Source organism: Mustela nigripes, chromosome 7 (assembly GCF_022355385.1).
Source record: "Mustela nigripes isolate SB6536 chromosome 7, MUSNIG.SB6536, whole genome shotgun sequence".
Taxonomy (NCBI): Eukaryota; Metazoa; Chordata; class Mammalia; order Carnivora; family Mustelidae; genus Mustela; species Mustela nigripes.
In genome coordinates this window covers 6,162,022-6,182,449 of record NC_081563.1, presented here as the reverse complement: position 1 = coordinate 6,182,449, position 20,428 = coordinate 6,162,022, and the positions used below count along the sequence as shown (strand labels likewise).

The 20,428-nt window shown below is 51.5% G+C and overlaps 2 protein-coding genes across 5 annotated transcripts in view; one reads left to right on the top strand and one right to left on the bottom strand.

Moving 5' to 3' along the window:
- Window positions 1-29: 29 nt before the first annotated feature.
- ITGB1BP1 (integrin subunit beta 1 binding protein 1) lies at window positions 30-12,039 on the top strand. Of its 4 annotated transcripts, none has more exons than XM_059405124.1 (8): window positions 30-184; window positions 3,241-3,392; window positions 4,357-4,460; window positions 6,692-6,770; window positions 8,506-8,642; window positions 10,398-10,490; window positions 11,208-11,357; window positions 11,800-12,039. In XM_059405124.1, exons 3-8 carry the CDS (start codon window positions 4,389-4,391, stop codon window positions 11,869-11,871), a joined length of 603 nt encoding a protein of 200 aa, XP_059261107.1. In that variant the 5' UTR covers window positions 30-184; window positions 3,241-3,392; window positions 4,357-4,388; the 3' UTR covers window positions 11,872-12,039. The 4 variants fall into 4 exon arrangements, with proteins under 4 accessions (XP_059261107.1, XP_059261106.1, XP_059261105.1 ...); XM_059405123.1 differs by having other exon boundaries at window positions 3,238-3,350; XM_059405122.1 differs by having other exon boundaries at window positions 3,238-3,392.
- Window positions 12,040-12,648: 609 nt separating this feature from the next.
- ASAP2 (ArfGAP with SH3 domain, ankyrin repeat and PH domain 2) overlaps window positions 12,649-20,428 on the bottom strand; it is a 110,738-nt gene continuing 102,958 nt past the window's right edge. Inside the window, exons 25-28 of the mRNA XM_059407516.1 lie at window positions 18,275-18,324; window positions 17,739-17,830; window positions 17,168-17,290; window positions 12,649-15,140 (exon numbers count right to left, since the gene is read on the bottom strand). Coding sequence (XP_059263499.1) covers window positions 15,066-15,140; window positions 17,168-17,290; window positions 17,739-17,830; window positions 18,275-18,324 — 340 coding nt within the window. The 3' untranslated portion in view covers window positions 12,649-15,065. The remainder of the gene's footprint in view (window positions 15,141-17,167; window positions 17,291-17,738; window positions 17,831-18,274; window positions 18,325-20,428) is intronic.

Below are 20,428 nucleotides of genomic sequence, written 5' to 3'. Positions count from 1 at the left end.
AGATCTGGGGCGGGCTCAGACCGCGCCTGCGCGATGTCTCGGAGGCGGGGCTCGGCGGGCGGGGCCGGGGGCGCCGGAAAAGCTGGCGCTGGAATTAGAACTGGAGCGGCTGCCCCAGTGTCGGTTCCCCTGGGTGTCTGACCCCGACCACAGGCGGCCCCGGCGGCGCGCCGGCGGCCGTGAGGTGAGAGCCGGGCCCTGGCCGAACCGGGTCTGAGCCTGGCCGGGAACGCCGGCTCCGGAGGCGGCGCGGGTGGGGAGGCCCGCTGTGGGGCGGATGGGTGGGGCCGCGGGGGCCGCGGTCTCCCCCGGGACCCGCCTTCCCGGGGTCCGCGACCCCTGCAGGCCTCGAGGCGGCGCGGCGCGGGCCCGCGGGAGGCTGCGGTGCCCCCGGTGCGCCGTTCCTGTCTGGGGTGGGCGGGCAGCTCCTGCGACGACAGGTGTCGTGTGTGGTTCTGCCCCGTGGGACTCGGCGGCGGGAGCGGGAGCTTCCGCGGGGCTGTTTCCCGAGTCAGGCTGTGCCCTGTGGGGCGTGAGGAGCACTGCCTTTTCGTGCTGCTCCTGTTGGTTTCTGCACCCTCCCGCCCTACCCCCTTCCCTCGCCGCGAAGGGCCCGGGGGGAGTGGGTCTTGTTTGCTGTCACCGTGCGCACCTGCACGTGGCAGGCGCAACAGAACAGCGCGGACTAGGTGGGAAGCAGGATGGGGTCTCTCTAGGTGCCGAACTTGGCCCCATCCATGAGTAGCCTGGCGACCTTGGCCAAGTCCCTTGGAGTTTTGGCTTCTTCGTTTGAAAGGGGCTGTGCCACTGCACCCTTGCTGGTCGTTAGCGAGGGTCACGGGTATCTGGAGCACCTCGCACTGGGCAGTACACGGTAGGTGTTCAAGACAGGAAGTTCTTTGGATGTCATCTTCCCAGAAGGTTCTTCAGGTCATTAAGCATGTCCTCTGCCAGCCTGTGCCAGGCATTGGGGTCACAGAGGTGAATTACCTCGCCCCCATCTTTGAGAGCTCACAATGAGATAGTTCTAAGGTAGTTCTAAGTAGGCAACAGCAGGCTAATGCTAGGGTCCGGGTATATGCTCGAGGTGTGGAGTACCAGTCCCTTAGCCCAAACCAGAGGTCCAGCCAAAGCTTTCTAGTTAAGAAGCAGCCTGAACTGAGTCTTGGAAAGTGAGTAGTAAAGTGCAAGGGCATTCCGTCCAGGCAGTCGGGATGGCAGGAGCAAAGCAAGGAAACAGAGCAGGGTGCATGCTCAGGACCTGGAAACGTTTTGCATTCCTGAGAGAATAAGGTATGAAGCTGGTTGTGGAAGATGAAACTAGAGAGGTAGATAGGAGCCCCGTCGTGCAGGACCTTGTGGGTCCTGGCAGGGCGCTTTGACTTTGGTCTCTAATGTTGGTGAGCCAGCGAAAGATTTTAAGCCCGATAAGGACATCAGATTTGAGTTTGAAAGAAATCATTTTAGCTGGAGCTTGGTGGTAGACTTGAAGTGGCAGGGGGTCCCGTTGGGACACAAATTCCTTAAATCGCACGACAAACTGTGTATCTGTGCATTGTTACGGGTTCAGGATCCAGCCACTGCTATCATCAGCTGATGAAAAAGTTTCCTACACAGCAGTGGTCTAGTGATGGCAATGGCCCGTTCGAGGCATGGATGAGTGAACTGTTCGGGTGGTAGAGTCAGTGGATCTTGGTATTTCATTCCACGTGGGGCCTGGAGGACTTTGCACGGTTGGTGATTTCCTGGCTTCTCCCAGAAATGCTAGAATTTCCTGAAAGGGAGAGAGGAGAGGTGGAGCAGATATGGAAGGGGAGCGGAAGGGTTGGCGTCAGGCATTTTTGCATTTGACAAGTTTGGAACATCCAAGTGATAATCAGTATCTTTGGCCTCATTTTCATGCATGAATAATTTAGAGACAAGAATGATTTGCTTAAGAATATGCATCGAAATAGCAGCAGATCTCAAAGACTTTAATAAAATGCCTTTCCCTTCCTCAGCTCCTAGACTGGTGATGGAAAGTCTTAAGGACTTGCAAAGACGTGAAAATACCAATGGGGTGATTTTCAAAGCATTCTAGTATTCTGGGGGCTTATAGGGATGTTTCAGGATTTCACTAGCAATAGAATCAAATTTTATTTTAAAATCGCATTTAAAATTATTACATATATTGAAACATATATATATATATATTGAAACATACATATATTGAAACACACACTTAAGATACAATGTCCTTAAATATAATACATACCAAGATTTTGACCAATCAGAGAGTGCTAACATGTCACTTTATGCTGCTAGGTTAACCCAGTTTGTGTAGATCTGGGAATAAGGCTCTCTTGCCATCTCATCCGTCTGAACATGGTCCCTTGAAGGCTAGGTGATCGATGGCAGCAAGCGATCCCCAGTATAGCCTGAGAATTCATCTCCCTCTTTTTATATCCCATGCAGCGAGTTCTCTACCTGCAGCTTATCATCTTCCTGAAACAGAAGTCTCATCCTATCACTTAATTGCTTTTTAACAAAAAAAAGCAAATGCAAAACAAACCCCAGACTTTTGTTGCGGTTTCCAAGAGCTTCTGTGGATCTTTCCCTCTCCCTCCTTCCTGCTGCAGTGAAAGCCACATTGGCCTGTTGCTGTTCCTTGCAGCTGGCGTGTGCCCTCAGGACCTTTGCACTTGCCCTACTCTCTGCCAGAAGGCTTTTCCTCTGCACTTATGTGGCCACCCTCCCTTCCTTCTTCAGGTCTCCTTACTGTTCACTTCTTCAGAGCATCTTTTTTTGTCTAAAATGCTTACCCTTCCTTGTATCAGTTGCAAATCCTGAACTTGCTTCTCCTGAACTCGCTTTTGCTTTCCTTGTATCAGTTGTTTCTAGCCATGTGTTTGGTTTTCTCGTTGGGCTGTCTCATCCCTCTGAGAATGGGCTCCCTGAGGTCAGGTCAGAGGCGTTATCTCCCCCAGCACCTAAGAGATGCTCACTCAGGAATGAGTGAACAAATCAGATTTTCTTGCTACTTCACGAATCAGCAAAAACCTAGAAATAAGTTGTCTGATGGAGCTAATGAAAAAGAGGCAGCTTGGGCTTGGGGAGTCAGTCTCGGGCAAGTGGCCTAAGGTCAGACCCTGGGGAGTGGACTGAGAATGGGGTGTCCAGATAGGGTGGGAGAAACTTCTGATGGGAGCAGGGACATTCAGTGACTGCCCCATGGTTGACTCATTCCTTTTCCTTCAGCAGGTACCCCGATTTTCTGAAAAGAATTGACCATGTCAGAATGAGAGGAGGTTCTCTGTGCACACTGCCAGCTGTGGGACCTTTGAAGACAATAAAGTAGTATTCATTCTACCGTAAGCAGATTCCATCATTCCCGCTGTAGGATCCGATCTTCGGTAAAAATTTGTGAGGTTATCTTACTCGTGACGCCTCCTGAAAAATGGGTGACAGGTCTGTCATCTATAAAATGCAGATTATAACCTCCCTTCCGGAGGCCCGCTGAGGCTAGCGGCTAGGAGCCGCCAGCATCGTATGCAGCGCAGGCGAGGAAAAGCCTTAAAAAAAAGAAAAACATCTGGAGCACCTGAATGTGTCACCAGGTTGTCGTGGGGATAAAAGTGACACAATATCTTTGGAAACATTTGAACCATGAACTATTATGCAGATTAGTCAGTAATTTTTCAAGTATAATAGATGTGCTCCTGTGAAATGCGCAAGGATAAATTTTGTTTCCGGGGCATTAACAATGACTTAGAAAGGGATACATGTAAGACTGACTCTGGACAACTTAAGGTCGCCTCCTTCGCTAGCCTTGTGGGAGAGAGGTGGCGCGTGGGAACATTTTTGTGTCGACTTTTAACTTAAAGATCACTCAGGACATTGAGAAAAATGCCCCTTTCTGAGAGGCAGCCATGTCCTCTGTGCTAAGTGCCGTGACTCACGGGATGCCAGCCCGAGACAGCAGCTGAGTGCCAGGATCTCGGTTGGTACCGCAAAAGAGTGCGGTACCTCTTTTGCTCATTCTTGAGCTGATTAAAGAGAAGAAAGGTGCTTGAGTGTTCCGAGTGTGTCTGTCACTTCCGAGAGCAATGAAAGGCATTTCACAGCCTTTCACAGCCCCACGTTCGACAGGAAGGTTGCTGTCCTTTTGGTACATCGGGTTAGATTTTTGAAATCTAAAAGGAAAGAAAGAATGAAGCTGTAGCGTCCAGATTCGATGGTCAGAGGAAACGATTTCTGTATCCAGTAGGAGGAATACACCGCGGCCAGGGGAGGAATTGATGATTTTTATTCCTGTTGCGCATAAAGTGATCTCAAGTTGGTTTTCTTGCTCTGACTAACCACCATTTGTTCTTCTAGGGGAGCTTGTTGGGATCCAGCTATGGTGAAAAATGTTTCGGAAAGGCAAAAAGCGACACAGTAGCAGCAGTTCGCAGAGCAGTGAAATCAGTACTAAGAGCAAGGTAGGGGGTGAAACCAGGACCGGAATCGTGACCCAGTGAGCATTTGGGTTCTCTTGACTGATTGTGCACAAAGCATACTAACCACCTTGGACTCGGTGTGTTTTGACATTCATTTTTGGCACTAGAGACACAGTCTGTGCTTAATTTAATTTTCTTTTGTTCTGGAGAGTTCCCGAGATGATTAAATTCACGAACCCGGATGGCACAGGGCGTGTGAATGGTCTCACTGAAACACTGATTTTTGAATGTTCTGCATGATCGGAACTGTAGGCCTGTGCAGGGGGCAGAGCTCTTGAACTCCGGGGTGTGGGGTGTGTGCGCACCACCAGAATGCCGTTTACTTAATAGCAAGTGAGTTGGATCGTGAGGCAAATGCCATGTTTAGGACGCTAAAGAAGTGGGGTCTGTGACTGCAAAGGGACCGTCGAGGCCTGAGTCCTCACCCCTGGTCCCGGTCCGTGGTTCTCAGTTTCCACCCTGAGAGCATGCGAGTGCCAGGACGCCATGAGGCCAGGGAGGAGCCCGTGGGCACCACCCCGGGTACCAGTGGCCACACCACAGGGAGTGGAGACGCACATGACCGCCACTCGGGACTTTCGCTGAGCAGAGATGCTCCTAGCCAGAACCATAGAAACTTGACGCTTTAGGAATCCTGCCTTCGAGTGGAAAGACGGAGTTTTCTTGAAGGGTTTTGAACTAAAGGTAGTCAAGGCCCTCCCTGCTGTTGGCTGTGTAGCCTTGGCGTGAGGCCCTCAGCCTGGGAAACTGGTCAGGCCCATTTCCTATTTTCCAGACCAGAGAAAGGATGAAGAGACTCGATGGCTCGCTGTCGGCGGAGTAGATTTTCGGATTCCCAAGGGAACTTGCTGGTAGCTTGAGATGGTAGCTCCAAGGCCTGGGTTCTCCGTTCTGGCTTGGGGGCTGGGGGCTGGAGAGGGGCAGAAGGGGGGCCCCCTGCGCGGGAGGACTCCCGCCGGAGATGGTGGTGACCCTCTGTGTGGTCTCCAAGCCAAGTTGTGATGGTTGGGTTTGTGCTTTAGGTTGAGGTAAGCTTTCCTTGCTGTCTGTTCGGGACGTGGGAACAGCAGACCAGTTTCTCCCTTCCTGCTGTGCTCGAGCAGAGAGAGGTTCGCTGGGGCCGGGTGGTTTCCAGCGTGGGCGAGCAGATCCGAGCACAGAAGCTCACTGTTGCTCAGTCCGCGGCGTGAGCTCCTCCCGGACGTCCGCGTCGGGCTGTAGCAGCATCCTCGTTCCGGTTCCCTCCCGCTCCCGTGGAGAGTGTGCGGCGTTGCCAGTGTCCGGTCCCGCGTGTAGCGTTACGGGGAGCGTCTCTGCCTGCGGCTCTCCTCTCACTGTACGTTTTACTCTAGGAAGGGCCGTTACCGGAAAAGGGAAAAGACGTGTTTATAAGACCTGATGCATTTCGCATTCGCCTCGATGCACTTCTTGAACATGCAAAAAATCTGAGTATCTTGCTCTTCTAATATCTAATTTTGACTTGAGGTGCAAAGAAGTGAGGGACTGTGAAATCAAAAGTTTTCACAGAATGTCGTTTCCAGAGGAACAAAGCCTACCCCGAGCACGGTTCTGTGGAAGCGGCGCCGGCACGCATGAGTCTCCGTGTTTTGCTTAACAACCGTGTTGGTTTTCCTTCACATCTCGCCCTGGTCATTGTACTCCGTCTGTCGGGTGGTCTGCACGTGACCGAGCGGGCCAGGCACCCATGGGACCCATGGCAGAGGCACGTGGGTGGGGAGCAGCAGACCTTGAGGGGGGCTGGGCGAGTTCCCTGATGTAACCTCGGGTAAATCGCTCACCCGCTGGCCAGCTCTGCTCGTTTTATCGTGTAGAATCATACTCGCCGCCTGCATGCCACGCGGGGTTCCTTTTGGGCATCACGTGGAAGCAAGGTGTAGATTTTCACACCGACCCAAATACCAGGGGCCTCAGAGGAGGCAGGGGTAATGGCTTTGCTCATGCTGGGAGTGTCCACACCGCAGTTACCTGATGTTGTCTTCTGGTGAGGGCAGGTGGGGCTACCTGGGTTTTGAAGTTTGCTGTAAAATTTGTCTTTAGAAAAATCTGCCCCAGTCCATTAGTCTGCCCTGCTTTTGTCGACGCTGATGCAGCTGTCCCCGTTGAGTAATGCGAATACTTGGCTACTTGGCAGAGAACTCGCGAGAAGACATGTCTAATTCTCTTTGCCTTTGTGTGTGTCTGCTGCCTCTCAGTCTGTGGACTCCAGCCTCGGCGGGCTCTCCCGATCCAGCACCGTGGCCAGCCTCGACACGGACTCGACCAAGAGCTCAGGTGCGGAGAAGCTGAGACGGCTCCGTGAGGCTCACGTCCTCACCGAGGGGCGCGGTGAATCCCCGCGCACTTGAGGTTTCTGGGTCTCCGCCGTGTCTGGCGAGAGTTTAGAAATGGCCCAAGATCTGGTGGAACGTGGGTTGGCGGGAGGGGGTCGGCCACTTGCTGCACGGGGGCGATCGGCTCTTCATGGCGCCCGGAGCACAAACGTGTGGCCGATGTCGTGGTGACAGTTCAGAGGTTTCAGACCAGCTTTTTAGGATATGGGGTAGCAGAGTGTGAGTTCTACAGGAATTGCATGGCTCGTGGGGTGCAGGGGAAGCCTCTTGCGGACTGAAAGGGTGGAGGAGCTGCTTCCGCAGAGACCCAGCCGCTGGGGGCCCGCGGGAGCTCACAGTCCTTAGGGCAGCCCCTGCCACGGACCGTTGCAAACGTGCGTGCAGCCACCTGAGATTAGTAGCTCCTTACAGGTCAAAAGGTGGCTTCTAACCCAGGCTAGAGAACAGCTAGCATCTAATTGGAAATACAAAAAAAATATTCCTTTTCTTGTCTACAAAAAAGTGTCTTTATACTTTTCCCTTTAAAATCTAGACTCAACAGTCTGTGGAAAGTGGGGACAACAGAGGGTGGCATGAAGACAGGAACCATATCACGTACGAGAGAGCACGGTAGTGTCAGGTCTAGAGGCCTTAAAAATATTAAAAATGTGGGCATCTTTTTTTTTTTTTTTTAACCATAAGCATAACCTAGAAGTAGCCACAGAGTATCGCTTTAACGTGGCAGATACGGGGACGCATGGTGGCCGTGTTGGCCCTGGATCAATTTCCTCGCACACGGTTCTTCAGCCTGTTGCCTGTGTCATGTACCCTAACATCTGTTCGTGTGAAGGGACTTCCTGTCTGGCATTATTCTGCAGGAAAAAAACCTGTTATTATTATGTAGACCAGGTTTGCTGAGTCAGGAAAACAAGTTAACAGTGAACATAGTAAAGAGGGACAAAAAACCAAAAAAAGCTTAAATATCTTCATGTATCGTGAAGGTACTCAATCATTATCTAGTTGACATTTTATTTTTCTCCTGTTTTAATTTACTCTTTTTTTTTTAAAGATTTTATTTATTTATTTGACAGAGATCACAAGTAGACAGAGAGGCAGGCAGAGAGAGAGAGAGAGAGGGAAGCAGGCTCCCCGCTGAGCAGAGAGCCCGATGCGGGACTCGATCCCAGGACCCTGAGATCATGACCCGAGCCGAAGGCAGCGGCTTAACCCACTGAGCCACCCAGGCGCCCTTAATTTACTCTTATTGAGATTTTTTTAAAAAGATTTTATTTATTTGAGAGAGAGACAGACAGAGTGAGAGAGAGCATGAGAGAGGAGAAGGTCCGAGGGAGGAGCAGACTCCCCACGGAGCTGGGAGCCCGATGTGGGACCTGATCCCAAGACTTCGGGACCATGACCTGAGCCGAAGGCAGTCCAACCAACTGAGCCACCCAGGCGCCCCTCTTATTGAGATTTTTATATTTCTAGTATATTATGAGTCACGGAGGAGGAGGTTAAATTCCAAGTTCTTTCCTATTACTTCAAGTAATCCTGCATTAGATTTTTTTTTTTTATTTTCATTAAAGGTTAAGTTCTGATGACACAGTGTTTTTTATTTGTGAAGGGATTGAGGATACTCTCTAATGTAGATATTTCTTTTGAAGTCTTACTGTTAACAGTTTTTCTTTCACCTTTAGGACAAAGCAACAACAATTTAGATACCTGTGCGGAATTTCGGATAAAATATGTTGGTGCCATTGAGAAACTGAAATTCTCTGAAGGAAAAAGTCTTGAAGGGCCTCTAGACCTCATTAATTACATAGATGTTGCCCAGGTAAAAAAAAAAATTTTAAATTTTAGAACATTCTAGAGAATCGCTTTTATCACTGTTAAATATTTACCAAGCACTGTGATCATAGGTGGCACAGGTGCCTAGAGATGGGGAGTCCCACGGGAACAGAGAGTTCTTTCTTTCAAAAATAGCACTTTTTACTCTGTTGGGGCTCACTGCCTTGTTTAAATGAGGAGCTGAGCGCGGTGACGGGTTATATGCACCATAGGTCTGTCTTTGAAAACTTCTGCCAGCCTTTCCAGATCTCCCCCCAGCTAGCCACTGCCCCTCCAGTAACGGGTCTCCTAGCTGAGGTGACGTGTTCGGGCCCTCACACCGTTAGCAACCAGAGTTGAGGGGAGGTGGGCTTCCAAACATACCCCGGTCAAGAAGTTCAAAAAAAGAAATGATTATGAAGGAAAATTAAGAATGAAAGCGACGACCAAGCCAAGGTGTGAAGTCGGGGCCTCAGATACTGTAAGATCTGTACCCCTGCCAGTGTGGGAGTGGATGGGCCAAAGACAGTTAGTGCTTCCTGAGTTTCCAGAAAATGCCATCGCAGGTCTTTGTGTTTGTTTAAGCGAAGGGTCATTACCCCAAGGGAAGATTCCCTCGCCCGTTCTTAGAGCGCTGGTTACTCTTCGGGTTGTGTGGCTGGTGACTCGTGGAGGAACAGGTCACTAAATTGGAGGCTCCGTGTCCTTGGAGAGCACAGGAGTCTCTCCCGTCTGAGGGGAAGCAGCCGGCAAATGTGCGTCCCACGAGACCTTTTGCTGGTCCGGGTGCAGGCAGTGTCCTGGCGTCTGGTTTGCATCTGTCATCCCAATGGGTGCAAGCAAGCCCTCCCCGAAGTATGACACTGAAAAGGTCGCTCATGACATCTGCGCCCCAGAAGCGCGCGAGGATTAGCTTCCTGCCGTCAGGACTGCTGAGCTGCTCCAGGCCGTAGACTTCGGGCCTGTGAAAATCCCCTCAACACACTCGAGTTGGTGTTATCCCAGCTCTTGATTCTTGGAGTGCTCGAGCCCTCCTGTGAGAAACCACTGGCCAGAGGTTCCCGTAGCCACGTGAGGACCCAGGAATCGGGGCATGTGGGCACGGCTGCTTTACTAGAATTTCTTCAACGCAGGCAGGTGGTTCCACACAGCGGAGCACGGACATGGACTGATGGCCCGCTCTCCGTTCTGTTGTGCATTAGGCAAGTTAAGCAGCGTTCTGGTTTAGGGGATAAACCTGGATAATCTGCTAGGGAAGCCATCAGCTGTCACCTGCCGCTTTGTTTCCTAGGAACCGCGCATCAGGCTCACAGCCCCGGGACGTGGGGGCAAGCTGACATGCCTGCCGACTGGGACGGATGTAAAATGGCTTTCAGGAGTGGGTCCTGCAGCCCTCTTTCCTGATGGTTTCCTGTGCTGACGTCAGCACAAGCCTTGAGTATTTTGACAGCTAAATACCTTTAGTTTTCTAATGTGAATATTTAAGCCTGGCTGGGATCTGTGAGAGGGATCGCCATTTTAGATTAGGGATAACATCAAGACAAATGGCTGTGAAATTTGCTCAGGTCTGTGGACTGTGAAAACAAAACCAAACCAAACCCTGGTGACAGTTTTTCTGCTTCTTTGAGGAACAGTTTTTGCTGGGCTGTTGTGAACCCACGTTCTTGAAAGGGTTTGGATTTGTGATAGCCAGATGTTAAACTTGACTAGTCAGATTTATGGATTTTTAATGTAGCTCACGTGATTTATTTTTATTTCAAAGCAAGATGGAAAGTTGCCTTTCGTTCCTCTGGAGGAAGAATTTATCATGGGAGTTTCTAAGTATGGTATAAAAGTATCATCATCAGATCAATATGTAAGTAAGAAAATTTATTTATTTATTTATTTATTTATTTATGTATTTAAAAGATTTTATTTATTTGACAGCAGATCACAAATAGGCAGAGAGAAAGGTAGGGGGAGGGAAGCAGGCTTCCTGCTGAGCAGAGCCCGCTGTGGGGCTTGATCCCAGGACCCTGAAATCATGACCTGAGCCGAAGACAGAGGCTTTAACCCACTGAGCCATCCAGGTGCCCAGTAATAGAATTTATTAGGGGAAAAGGGGGTTCCAGGCTGGGAGTCTCTGCTTATTTGCATAACTGTTGGTTGGTAAACAATCCTGGCAGCTGGTTTTAAAAAAATGATCGATTTCTTAGGGTGACTGAAGAGAGGCCTCCTTGTGCTGCTCCTGGATGGTGGGGCCTCCCCAGCCAACACCCCCCACTGTGGGCCCCTGATGCAGTCTTGGCTTAGGAGCCTGTTTCGGCGCAGGGCATCTGTCAGCTTGGATGCTGGGCACAAAGAACAGGACTGTGAACTCAGATCCTACTCCTTTCTGGAATCTTAAGTAGGAAGGGCTAACCCTGAAGGCAGGCAGCCCCGTAACTGACCATTCTGGAATATCCCTTTGCGGGGAAGAAAACCTCTACCACTGTTTTCTGCCAGATGCATAGATACATTCTGCTCAGAGCCTCAGAGTAAATTCTGCTCAGAAGATGCCCATATGTCACGCTTTCCTTCCCCGACTTCCCAGGACGTCTTACACCGGCATGCTCTGTATTTAATCATTCGCATGGTATGTTACGACGATGGCCTGGGGGCAGGAAAAAGCTTACTAGCCCTGAAGACCACCGATGCCAGCAACAAGGAGTACAGCCTCTGGGTGTACCAGTGCAGCAGCCTGGTGAGGTTTCCTGCAGCCTCGCTTGGTCCCATTCATAGGGGGTGGGTAGAGCCAGAGGAGCCAGCCAGTGTTCTCAGTGGCTGGAGACGGGGCAGCCCTGGGCCGGCTGATGCTCGGCGGTCGGCCGGCTGCCTGGACCTGTTGCGCATGGTCAGTTGGGCCAGGATTAGCACTCACCTGTGCAGTTATCTCAAGGGCAGGGCAGCCCCTTATGATTGTCACAGTCGTCCCCAGAGGCCCAGTTCCTACACGTTGCCTGCAGGGGCTTCTCCCAGAGGGAGCACAGGAGGCGGTCCAGGGGACGTGGTGACCAGCCCTCCCAAAGCTGTTGGTGTGCAGGTGGAGGGGAGGTGCTGAGAGCGGCACATCTATGTATTTGCTGGCCACGCTAATTTAGGAAGAGGTCGGTGAAGTCTCACTGTGCGTTTTTCACTTACCGCAGGAACAGGCACAAGCCATCTGCAAAGTTTTATCCACCGCTTTTGACTCTGTGTTAACATCTGAGAAAGCTTGAATTCTGCAGCCCAGTGGAAGCCAGCCTCGTGCGGAAGGGCAGTAGGTTTCCATCTGTAGTGCTGAACTACTCTGGAGATCGAAAGTGATCCCTTGCTTGAGATTTTCTGAAGAAAACCAGTGTATAAAATAGTGGTCATTTGCTTTTCTATTAAAATGTCTTATTACAGTTAAGTCTCAATGAGGTTGTCTGTTTTCTGGGACTAAAAAAGAAACCTCTCCTGTCACTTTTATTTATGAGAGAGAGAGGAGATCAGGAGAGAGCACAAGCCGGGCTGGGGGCAGAGGGAGAAACAGACTCTCCGCTGAGCAAGGAGCCTGATGTAGGGCTCGAACGCAGGACCCCGAGATCACGACCTGAGCCGAAGGCAGACGCTTAACTGACTGTGCCCCCCAGGTACCCGTCCTCTGTCGCTTTTAAACCCAAATGTGCCTAACACCTAAGTGTGACAGACGTGCAGGCAGTGAGTGGGTGAGCAGAGAGGGCTCTCTGAGGAGGCCGCTGCTGTGGGTTGTACAGCACGTGGCTGGGAGCTCTGGTCACCCTGGTTTGGAAGAGCGACACGGCCAACTCAGGTCACAAAAAGTAAACCTTTAAAAGTGTAGGTCAGGATGCCATGCTGGTCAACCAGAGTCTCTACCTCAGAGAAGAAAGGTCACCGCGTGCATCAGATAGCGTGAAGAATCTCCTGTACAGTGGGCCGGTGGGTTTTTCTACAGGACCATTTTCATATGCAGTAGGGCCTGAAGGATTAAAAGCATCACAAATAACACCATGTCCGTTTAAAAGTATTTTATTTTTTTCCAGTCAAATGACTAGTGAACAGGAGGAGTCAACTTACTGAACATGCTCTAATTATAAACTAATTATAAATCACCGCATTACAGACAACGAAAATAAGAATTGATTCGGGTTATACAATATATACAGTTGCGCTGCAACTAGTTCGAAGTAATCAAGTGAACGAATGGAGTATCGTACATCTCACATCGCTCTCCCGGCTGCGCAGGCTGCTCCCCGCCCCGGGGCGCACCACCCGGGACCCAGGAGTCTGCACGCGGGAGCCCTCGCCCCTACGAGTCCGATCTGATGGCAGACAGCACGCAGGATGCCAGAATCCTGCAGCGAAGGTTCATGAAACGTAAACTTTAAGTATAAATAGTTATCTACAAGGTTTTCCTTCCTCTCAGTTGTTTTTTAATTTGCAGAGAGCAAATAACTAGGAAAGGATGTTATCAGGGAGGTTAATATAATTTCTCCTCTGGCAAGAGTAGTAGTAATTACTGCACAGTAGCACCACCGAATTGTCAACTGGAGGAAGTATTTCTGAGCTAGTTCTGTACCAGTGAGCGTGCTGGATTAGTCTGGGACCGGTGTGAAAGGGTGCCGGGAATCCACTTCACTTCCTTGGGTAGTTGGCGCCAAGTGGCCAAAAGGCTGATTATAAGACACAGATGCGAGAGGACTGTGTTAAAATACACATAAGTGCGCTGTGCAAAATCTATTTACTTTCTTAAATCTGTGAGGGAATTAACTAAATGAAGGGTTCGAACAACAGAAATTAACAATTAGTGAAAACAGATGTAGTGCTTTAAAAAAAAAAAAACAAACTTTAATTACAGAGCTGACACATTTTTACCCGGAACTCTGAGAGGCTTTAAAAAGCAGTCGCCACACAACATCATAAAACATTCCAGTTTGTGCTGTTTTCCTTTATAACAGCAACAAGAAGTATAACGCAATTTAAAAAAAAAAAAAAAAAAGAAGAAGCTCTGCACTTAGAAGGGTCTTGCCTAATGAAGACGGGCTGCCCCATCAAATGTACCATCGTCACCACGGAGGCATCGCTGCCTCGCTTTCCAAGCCCAGACCTACGCTTACCCTTTCACTCCTGGTCCCAATCCGAGTGGGCATTCAAGGCCTATTTATCCTCAAAGAGTGCCAGAGTGTCCAATATTCCTGCCAAGAGTCATATGCTCACAATTACTAAATAGAGATATGACAGTCAAGTTCACGAACTACTGAATTCCGATTTTCTGGCACTCGACCCAAGCCCCCCACGCCCAGTAGCTTCTTGAAGAATGACGTCATGGGACTTCCGCTGTGGAACTGGGATGTCTGTTCGGGAGGATTTTATTACCTGGGACCTACAGATTTCAGCTATGTTCTTGATTACAAACAGATGGACAGATTCGAGTTCAAAACAGTCTATCTACCATTCCTGTTGGTATAATATATAAATACAAGACACTAAATTGAGGAAACATTCCGGGGGCCAGAAGGGGAAGGCGGAGGTATGCTCCGTGGGAAACAGCAGGTGTGTGTGAGCAGTGGGGCTGGCCCACCGTCCTCTGCTGGGGCACGCGGGAGGGTGGAGAAGCAGAATTCCAGAGCACCTAAAGCTTATACAAACTAGTTTAAAGAACTGGTTTTGCAATCCATCATCCTTAGTTTTTAACCAAATTCAGGAAATGCAGGTTTCTAGAACAGGAACTGAATTAGCTGCTATTACCACACGCGGTAATAAACCACGGGCGGGTGTGCTAGGTGGGACCGCTCACAACAGGCTACACGCACATGCAGAACACAATGAGAGCTGCGACCTCACAAATTAGGGCCGGAAAGCACGATGCTAAGGTGTAAGTTTTCAAGTTGCTTTAACTAAACCTCGTGTGGATTCCAAAGGAAATCTTTTAAGTGTATCTTAAAAAAAAAAAAATGTCTTTAAAGGTGAACTGATAGCGTTTCCTCTAGGAAGTCCAGGGCTGGGCTACTTCTAAAGCAAGTTTACTGACTTCCTAAAAACCTCCACTGAGGGTCACCGACTCTAGCAGCGGGACAGGGAAAGGCCAGAAGAATGTCTAATACTCAGGTCCTTCTAGGTTCAGCTAATTCTGTAGACAGAAGATCTTGATTACATAGAGTTAGAATAACTTTTCAGTTCACCTTTTAGGAAATTCAATTTTTCCCTAATAAAAGTATGGCAATATTTCATGAAAACCACAAATTATAAAAACAATTCATTTATACATACAAGTTGCCTTTGAGCTTGTAAAAGAGAAGAGCAGGGTCAGAGAGAAGTGGGCTACCGGACAAGACATTTCATGAAACTGGTCACCTGGCAAGAATTTTGGTACCAATAACAGACAGGAACGTAACAACTGATAAAAGAAGTGTTTTTGTTCAGTAGCAAGTCAGTCAGCGATAAAGTGCACAAATGATACGGGAAATGCTCCTTTGCGGCTGGGGTCTCCGTCGATGTGGCCAATCTGAAATGGATAAAAATTTAGGTGGTTATCAACATTCTACATGTTAGAGACTTCAAGGAACAATGCTATAGCACTTGGGGAAAAAATGTGTTCAGAAGAACTTTTTCTGAGAGAGAATGACTTAGAAAAGAGAGAACTTTTTCTAAGACATCGATAAACTGTTTTCCCTTTTTTCTTTGCCTCATGTTTCAAATACGGTTGAGCCCTGACCACATGGAAGTTCCAAGTGCCACCCCCACCCCTGCAGTTGAAAATCTGCATCTAGCTTCTGACTCCCCACAATCTTAACTACAAAAGGCCTAGTGCTGACCAGAAGCCTCACAGGTAAGGCGGGCAATCGGCTAACACACCCCTGTGCGTTACATGTACGCCACCTCCTGTGTTCTTAAAAGAGCTAGAGAGAAATTGAAGAAAATCATAAGAAAAAATACATTTAAGTGCTATCCTGCACTTATCAGAATACGCCCCCATGTAAGCAGACACACGCAGCTCACACCCGCATTTTTCAAGGGTCAAGTGCGGTGCCTGCCAACTGTCGGGGCGCTGGGACAGGCGGGCCAGGGGTCTGCACGGAAGCACACGCCCCAGGGTCCTGGTGTCCTTGGTAGGACAGAACAGGAGCACAAGCAGGTCAGCTGTCCGACTCCTGCCCCCCAGCGTGCATCTTTTCTTTCCTGAAGAAACCGAGTGTCAGAAGTCTGTGAGGTGCAAAGTCACAGAAAGTGGCCAATGTGTGAGTTGGCTCCTTTAAATGTAGTCAAGCGTTCACCAGAGGCTTCGAGAGTCCCTGAGTTTCACTCTGGGTAAAGTATGTCCGTTACACACCGTGTACAACCTCAACCACATAAAATCACGCAGGTAAGTAAAAGTCTAAAAGAAAATCACTGTAATACAATTGGTAAGATGGGGGGGGGGCGCTGGGATTACGGGCAGCACCGATTTTCTTCTTTACACCTTCCTGTATTTCCAGTTGTGGAAACGAACAGGTATTTTCCAGAAGGCTGAGTCCACTGCCGGGGGAGCCCCACCCTCATGCCGCGTTGTACACAAGCCTGAAAGCCAGACCTGCTGCAGCTCTGGGGGCAGGGGGCCGGGGGGGCGGGGAGGGAGTTGGCTGAGGTCCGGCCACCCACTGAGGGTTCAGGGAACAGAGGCCGGGCACACTGGCCCGAACCAGGACCACGGGCAGCATCCCCCTTCCCTGCCTAGCTGCTGGGCGCCGCAAGCCCACAGAAGGTGGAGCTCTGGCCAACGGACCCCTGAGTCCCATGAGGGGAAAGAGCCAGCAGTACCACAGGGCACCAAGGTCACAAAGCCCCTACCAGGGCCACCACCTGACGTGCCTTGCACTCAACAGAGCAGAGTGACATCCGAGCTCCACCTATGGCGCTGGGCCCTTCGTGTCCCCCGTGGGGCGGACCCCGCCAGCCTCCCACGCAGGGCCCACGGGCCTCGTTTTTGACAGCAGCCTCTTACTGAGGCCTGCGGTATCGTCTCTCCGGTGGTGCTGAGATGACTTCCCTTTCACAGACGAGGGGACTGAGGTTTAATGACATGACGTCAGCAAGTCTGTTAAGCGCTGCGTCTGGATTCCTAGGGTCACACCTGGTGAACACCCCATTCACACCGTCCCACTCCCATGTGGATGTTCTGACTCGTTTCAGGACAAAGACCAACACCCACGGACTCCCACGGACTCCGGCCCCGGGCCAGCTGTCCGTCCGCCTCCCTCCAGCACACGGGCCGTGCTGGGGAGGGCCGCGCCTTCTCCGAACTCACAGCCTCATTTCAGACATTGAAGTGCGCTCTGGGAACGGCGCCCTCACATGGGAGAGCCCCAGCCGGGGAAAGTGAGGCCCACGCAGAAATGGGTGTCCGCGGAAGAGACATCGGAGGGGCAGAGCAGCCAGCAGTCCTGGGGTCGCACGGGCAGCGGGCCTGACCTGGCAGCGGGCCTCCCGGGCCAGGCGGGCAAGGATTCAGCCCCGCCCCTCCCAGGCACAGCCGGGCCCGGGCCCCCGACTCACCCACCACTCTTGGTCCTCCTCCCCATCCACGATAATCACATCCCCCTCGGAGAACGTCAGCTCGTCTGGGTTGTCAGCCACACAGTTGTAGAGAGCTTTGACCCGCTTGGGCTTTAACTTGGTCTGATCGGGAAGAGGAAGGGTCAGAGGTCAGTGTGGCACGGAGGCTTCAACTCCTGAGGCAGAGGATGGGGCTGCCCTGTTTCTAATTGGTACCAGGGGTCCTGACCCCAGGCCCGGGAACCCACACGTGTCAAGTTGGGTGGATCGTGCAGCTCGGGGCTGGGGGACTTCTAGGAGGCCCAGGGAAAAGCTAAGCCATCCCAGCGGAGTGCGGAGTGCTTGGAGTCAGGCGGCCTGGTGCCTGGGGCGCATGTGCGGGTCGGTCCTGGAGCTGTGCTGGGGCTGCTGAGCCCTCCGGCTGGAGCGCTCTGGGCTCGCGTCCTGCCCGGATCCAGGAAGAGGCCTCCCACCCACCCCTAGGGGAAGAGGGAAAGACCTGTTTCTCGGAGAGTCCTGCTCACTGCCGGCCGGAGCAGAGAGGCAGGAAAGGAGGGGCTCTTCCACTTACTGTCTGTGACTTCCTGGGCATGGGGGCTGGGGGCTGCAGGGCCGCCGCGTTGGACAGCGCACCCAGAGCCTCCGGTCCAGAGAGCTCCACTCCTGCAGGGCCAGAAAGCAGCAACGTCACAGGATGCCTCAGGCGTGACCAGGGAGCTGCAAACAATGACTGCAACCTCCGCGCCAGCCCGAAAGGCAGGTTTCCAGAGATTTCCGGATCTCTGGAGGGGAAAGCCCCTCAAAGGCCCAAGCGCCTGTGACTTCCAGGCAGCCCGTCCCGTGTGCAGGCATGTGGGTGTCACGGAGCGGGGCAGATGCCGCCAGCTCCTCCACAGACATGTGGGTCCCTGCCTGGGCCTCCCTGCCTGGGCCTCCCCGCCCGGCCCCCACGTGAAGGGGACAGTTAGGCAGGACCCGGTCCAGAGCAGCGCGGGAGCAGGAGCTGCAGGGTCTCTGGGGAAGACAGGGCACGGCCGCGGCGGGGAACCCCTCCCACGCTGCCCCCATGGAAGCAGCAGTAACCCCAGGTCCAGAGGGAAGAATTACCAGGTCCTCTCGGCTGGCCTTTGCTCATCAGTGGGGTCGACTTGTCAGCCCTAATAAAAGGGGAAAGTAGATTTACTGATGCCTGAGGCCCCCCCAGGCACGTTCTCGACCCCCACTTCACCCCCTTTCCAAAGGAGCCAACTGTGCTGTCTCAGACAGAAGTGAAGAAAACATAACACTGAGTTTATGCCTATTTTCAAGAAACTGAAAAGACTCACAGGAAAGGCCTGATTCTCGAAGACACCAGTCAGCGAACCTTTTTTCTGAAGGGCCAGACGGTATATTTTCCAGGCTCTGGGGAGGAAACCCCACGCTGCCACCACAGCACCCGCCACAGAGAACGCGGAAACCCGTAGGCAGGGCCATGCTCGCAAACGCTTTATTTGTGGGTACGGCCGTCTGAACTCCATGTAACTATCATGTGTCATGACAGAGACTTCTTTTGGGTTTTCTCAATCATTTAAAAAACCGAAAACCATCTTAGCTTGTGGGCCATACAAAAATAGACGTGGTGGGGGTGCCTGGGTGGCTCAATGGGTTAAGCCTCTGCCTTTGGCACAGGTCCTGATCTCAGGGTCCTGGGGTCCTGCTTCTCCCTCTCTCTCTGCCTGCCTCTCTGTCTACTTGTGATCTGTCAAATAAATAAATAAAATCTTAAAAAAAAATGGGCGTGGGGCTGATCAGGCCTGCTCTAAGAGAACACGTGGAAAAACCCAGAAGTTCACCCAGGGTGAGATTAGGGTAGAGCTTCCTTTACCAAGCAGCCCAGCAGTGTGCTGCTTCACAATAGAACAGAACCCCCCAGGCTGCGAGGACAGGCCTCCACCCACCCGAAGTAGCATCACCCACTCTGTCCCCCTCCCCAGCTCTCCCTCTGGTCACACAAAAGAAGCAGCTCCCAAGAAGCAGGTAAGACACTGGACAGGGAACACTCCCAGCACGGCCGTGCCCAACCCCGGGCACTGGCAGCCAACACCCCCTGTTTTGGGAGTTGCCGGCCGCCGCCAGGCTGGCATCCAGAACTTCAACAGGGGAGCTGGTGTCTGACAGACGAGCCCGGGGAGCAAGTCTGCAGCAACGATGGGGGCAGAGGGCAGCAAGCTGAAGCCGGACGCAGACCCTGATGCAAGAACCCGGGGAAGCTCGGCCTGTGGGCACGCGGTGTAGACGGTGAGTGCCCCCCACCGTGGAATTCAGCAGCCAAGGAGACTGCGGACATGCTGCTCCCAACAGAGAGGTGAGGATGTACACATTACATTGTTGCAAGAGATCTTACAAAGGAGCATTAACAAAGTTCTGAGAGTCTTCTGGTTAAAAAAGGCAGACTGAAATACATTTACTCCCACTTTCTCCCAAGGAAAAGATCAGAAAAAAACCGAAACCAAAAGAAGTACAAAGAGAACCTGAAGAGGAAACATTCTGGAAGTGGCCACCAGAGGGACAAATCCTCACCAGGCCAGCTTGCCTGTGGAGGGGGACCCCACACACTGAGGAGACCCTGAAGGACCCCCATCTGTGCTCTGAGCCCCCAAGGCTTATAAGCTCCGGGGGCGGGGTTGAGCTCGGCAATAAACACAAAGATTGGCCCCAAATCTCCTCAAGAAGGTGTGGAGCCCCTGGATTCCCAGCCCAACCCGAGTAGCCTTGCAACTACCCTCTCTCAACCCACTGCAGACAGAAGTTTCTGTTCTTGGAGAGGGGAGAACAGAGGGTGTCTGGACTAGGGGGTACACCAGTGCAGTTTTGAGGAGCATCTTTAAAAAAACGGGGACTAAGTGTGCTGGGGTGGCATCTGACTCCTGATGTCAGTTCAGGTAATGGTTTCAGGAACGTGAGCTCGAGCCCCGCATCAGTCTGCTTGAGATTTTCTCTCTTCCCTCCGCCCCTGCCCCCCCCCCTCTCTCTCTAAAAAAAAAAAAAAAAAAAAAAAGGAGGGGAACTAAGTAAAAGCTCAACTTTATTTCTTTATTCAACTCCTAGAAAACCTGATTCCTTCAGGCGAGAGACAAAGACTATTCGCTAAGGAACCTGAGTTGTTCTTCAGGTTCCCCAGTGAAACTGCCCAGTGAGACGCTCGCCAGCCAAGCCCACGCTGGCGGCTCTGCGCCGAGGGTGCGGTGTGTGGTCCGTTTCAATGCTGCAGTGGAAGTGGCA

Excerpts from the sequence above, each read along its gene's own strand:
- ITGB1BP1 (XM_059405124.1), top strand. The coding sequence starts at position 4,389 with ATGTTTCGGAAAGGCAAAAAGCGACACAGTAGCAGCAGTTCGCAGAGC. Across the intron at positions 10,491-11,207 it reads TATCATCATCAGATCAATAT|GACGTCTTACACCGGCATGC; the intron begins GTAAGTAAGAAA and ends CCGACTTCCCAG. Across the intron at positions 11,358-11,799 it reads TGTACCAGTGCAGCAGCCTG|GAACAGGCACAAGCCATCTG; the intron begins GTGAGGTTTCCT and ends CACTTACCGCAG.